Here is a 4,186-nt window from a genome sequence, read left to right on the forward strand (position 1 = left end):
ATCCTTGCTAAAAAAAAAAAACAAAAAAAACATGAAACATGAAAAAAAATCTTACCGACCCCAAACTTGTGTGTTTGTGTTACTATGGTTAACATCTACCGCCCTGTTCTAGTTGAATTGTTTGTTGAACATGTAGTCATAGCTTTGGAGCAATCCCAGGTCCCACACTTACAAATTTATATTCTAAAATAAATGCTTATTTATTTTCACGATCTGACAGTAAATATTCAAGTACCTCAGTAACAGAACACACACAGGAAAAAAAATATCAGCACACCCTACAACTTCTTGGATTTAGACGCTCCTATTTGTACATCAGCCAATCACGCTAAATGAGACCATTTTTGAATCCAGCTTGGTTTTGATCTGTGCCTGGGCTTGAAACCTAAATAAAACTTCCCAATTGGGTTCATTTAGTGGGTCAATTGAGCGTATAAAATACAGTTTAGGTTCAGTGTGGTTTGGCGTAATGGTAAGATGGGACCCATAACATGATTTCTTGGTGATTTCAACAAGCAAGCATAATTGTGCACGTTACTAAACAAATTATGATAAATGGAGATGTTAAATAGCCCTTTGTTGCATTGTCCAGCTCCAGTGTGCCGTAGAGGTCATTTTCCTGACCTCTGGCGGAATTTGTCAAACTTAATGACTCCTGTGGGACGGCCCGTCCAAATAGGTGGCAAGGAAGGCACCGTAGGTCTCTTAGATTGCCTGTCTGAAATCATGACTCAAATAAACTTGCAAAACAAAGTTCTAGGAAAGCTCTAAACTCCCTTTTTTGGGAAAAATGAGACAAAGACCTGTTTATCATGCTGCTTTTTTTGTTCAGATGTGACTGGCATTAATGTGCTTAACCTTCATGTACCTAAATATTTGAACTATACTGAAAAATATTTCACTGTAAGAACTATGTCAAAAAAAGAGATGTGATGATTTAAAACATTGCACAGCATCTTTGATTACAGAGAGTTCATAAATGCAACGCTGTTATTTGTAAAAACAATATTATTTGAAGCATTATTAAGGGTTATTATGAAAAACTCATTAAATTGCATTTTGGATGGCTGTAATAAATCCCTGTTTGCTAATTATTATTTACTCACTGGAATCGATCTTTTTTTCGTTCTTTTTTTTTTTTGATGAGAAGAACAAAATATTATTTTCTGTTTCCAAATTAAGTTCTCTAGGCACAGGCTATGACTCATGAAAATATACTGTAAAAAAGGTAATATGTCAGAATATGATTTTGGGGTTTAGGCACACATTATGATTAAAATGGTTTATGGCTTAGGAAATGTTTTTAAAAATACTCATTATTTCAATTCTGCTCGCTCAGCTGGTGGTCATCATTCTCACGGTCTTTCGGTCCAATTGAAGGAATCAGACTTTATCGTCTCAGTTGTTTATATAAAGATGCAGTGCAGTAGTTTGAGTTTTGATTTCGCCAGCGCACCGCACTGGGATTTTGAGTTCTTGCTTATTTGAAACTTTATTTTGTATCTGCAGGCGTGTGGAGAATCCTGATTTATAAAATCACTCTACTTGGATGTTCTTTTCGCATCAACTTGTTCCAAACAAAAGTCCCAGCTGAACCACCAAGAATTCAAATGTAAATAAATAATGTGATTATAATTTTATGAGCCAGGACACAAGCTGTTTAATAGCTCAATTTACCATAGTTTAGCTAAGATTTACATGTAAAGTTGTTCTGGGGCATGCAGACGTGGTCAGAAGTCCATGTTTTGCAAAAAATCCAAGTAGTTAGCCGTTAGTTAGAAAGCCTATGCATTTAAAAATCTATTTAAACTCTCAACAACAACTTGGATTAATCATAATAATTTTTATATGACTTTGTGATAATCGACATAATAATGTACATTATTTTATTTATATTTGTATTCACATACTAGTAACATACTGTACATTTCGTTCAAGGTACACATTTTATAAATGCAATACGCTCCAAGAAGCCGTGGTTTAGAGTGAATGTATAACAGCTAAGTGCCCCCCAGTAGTACTTACGTAGCTGTTCATTTTAAGGTTTCACAAAATAAAACAAATCAAATAAAAAGTAGTGGTATAAATAAAAAACATTATTCTTCTGCCAATGTAGTTCCTCAGAAACTAACAGCATGAGAGAGGTTTGTCTTCAATGTTTTTTGGGACACACTAATATGTCAACTACCTGTGGTTCAGTAATGAGAATTAAGCTTTTTTTTTTCTTTTATTAACATTTGCGTTTTGTCTTTGCTTGGGTTGAACTTGTCTGTCGCCGTTGCTCTCGTCCTGCCATTTTCAGCTCCTGGCTATAAGTGGTAAATTGCCGTTGTCTGACACAGCTGGGTTTTTGTTGTGTTAGACGCCGCAGTGCGAAGTTCCCCTCTGTCAACCTGTCACAGCGGGAGATCCTTGTCACCGACACTCAATCCTTTACCGAAGAGGCAGGAATAATATCCCTGAATGAAGGGTTGCCCGCCCAAGCCCTCCATCCCGCTACAGGGATCAAAGTTCTGCCTAAACACCCCTGACACATCTCTCTTAGCAGTGACATCTCCTCTTCTTAAATAGTCCCAACAGAAACAACAATAGTGTGAAAACTGAGATGCTGTCGTTAGCAGTGAAAGAAAAAAAAAAGTAGAGGGGAATCGGAAGGAATTTCCATCTATATAACTAGGACACGGTGGGTAAATATAAACCACTTGTTATAACAGGAACTTGAAATTTATAGCTTGTAGTATTTTGTCCGCAGACTCTTGCTTGGTTTCAAAATATTGGCGGCGTAATTGTCTGCAGATGGAAAGAGACACAGCTGTTGGTTTGCAGAGGTCTGTCAGAGCCGAGGCGCTCCTCTCTAAGAGCCGGAGATCAGCACTTTGATTAAAAGACTTTCACACTTAGAAATATGTCAGTCACTGGGAGAAGATCGTGTTGATAATGCGAGCGAACTTGGAAGTCCTTACTGTCTTTTGTAATTTCAAAATAATTCTAACCAGATTTAAAATCCTGCATGAAAACCGATACGGTATTTTGAATTCGCCGTGACTCTGTGTATTATTTATTCCATTAACTCAGGATGTGATTTATTCCACAGCGTGCAATATTTTTCAACATTATTAGTTCTGATATTGTACAGCAGTGTCATTTTCTGCTGTGCTTACATATTTTAATCTGTTTGAACGGGTTTGTAACATGAAACAGATATTAAGCGCGGACAGTTTTATACACATCCCTCCATGTAGGCCTGCTGACAGAAGCTGAAGAAATAAATACTGTGTACTCGTTGTCAATCACAGTTATGCATTTATAAATAATCCTCTTCTATACGTATATACGTGCAGGATTCCTTTTAAGGAGCTGCTTCTGGTCCAGCTCCAGAACATTCCACCTTAAACCCCCTTTTATTAAATTCAAGGAGGTTGATGTAAATTATTTAGGATTAAACTGTCGCACAGCTCAGTGGGTCTCGACAAATAGCTGTCACCTGCCAGGATTTGAGAGGTTTGTTAAAATATCATTAGGCTGTTTGTCTGCAGTATTGCTGTCTTGTTGAAATGGAAGTGGCTGTGTTGATATGTTCTGTTTGGCCGAATACGAGGCTCGGTCATGCTGAGCGAGAGAGGGAGTGGAAATTGTTTTATTTGTTCAACGCACCAGGGCAGATCCACAGACTTTTTCTGATGTACGTGTACCAATATAAACAGCTCCATTTATTATTTCTCTGATCGTTTATATTTTTGCTATTTCTAACATGATTTTCTTTGTGTATTTAGTGGTGCCAAACAGCACAAAGCAAGCTGATGAGGAGAGGAAGTTTCGGGACTGTGCCGACCTCTACCAAGCAGGGTTCCAGAAGAACGGGGTTTACACTATCAACATTAGCCCACAGGAGACTAAAAAGGTAGAAACTCTGTTTTCAGATCAGCTGTGCTGGAATAATATAATATCAAGAGATACATTTCAGGATCGAGATTTTGCGTAAAGTGGCGACCCAAATGATACAAAGATACTTTGAAGTCTTCTACTGAGAAAATTGTCTTTGGCACAGAAAAAACAATACAGAAGTCACATAAAAATCAGGCCTGCATAATATCAAGAAGATCCCAAAATCTTGCATTCGATCACAAACGGTGAAAGAACTCTATTTTATAATAGAACATTATTTATTTATTTTATTTATTTATTT

At 37.1% G+C, this 4,186-nt stretch overlaps 1 protein-coding gene across 1 annotated transcript in view; it reads left to right on the top strand.

Moving 5' to 3' along the window:
• LOC122359938 (angiopoietin-1-like) overlaps positions 1-4,186 on the top strand; it is a 25,149-nt gene that overhangs the window by 11,589 nt on the left and 9,374 nt on the right. The window contains exon 5 of the mRNA XM_043260177.1: positions 3,774-3,901. Coding sequence (XP_043116112.1) covers positions 3,774-3,901 — 128 coding nt within the window. The remainder of the gene's footprint in view (positions 1-3,773; positions 3,902-4,186) is intronic.

Source organism: Puntigrus tetrazona, chromosome 16, assembly GCF_018831695.1.
Source record: "Puntigrus tetrazona isolate hp1 chromosome 16, ASM1883169v1, whole genome shotgun sequence".
In the NCBI taxonomy this organism is placed as follows: Eukaryota; Metazoa; Chordata; class Actinopteri; order Cypriniformes; family Cyprinidae; genus Puntigrus; species Puntigrus tetrazona.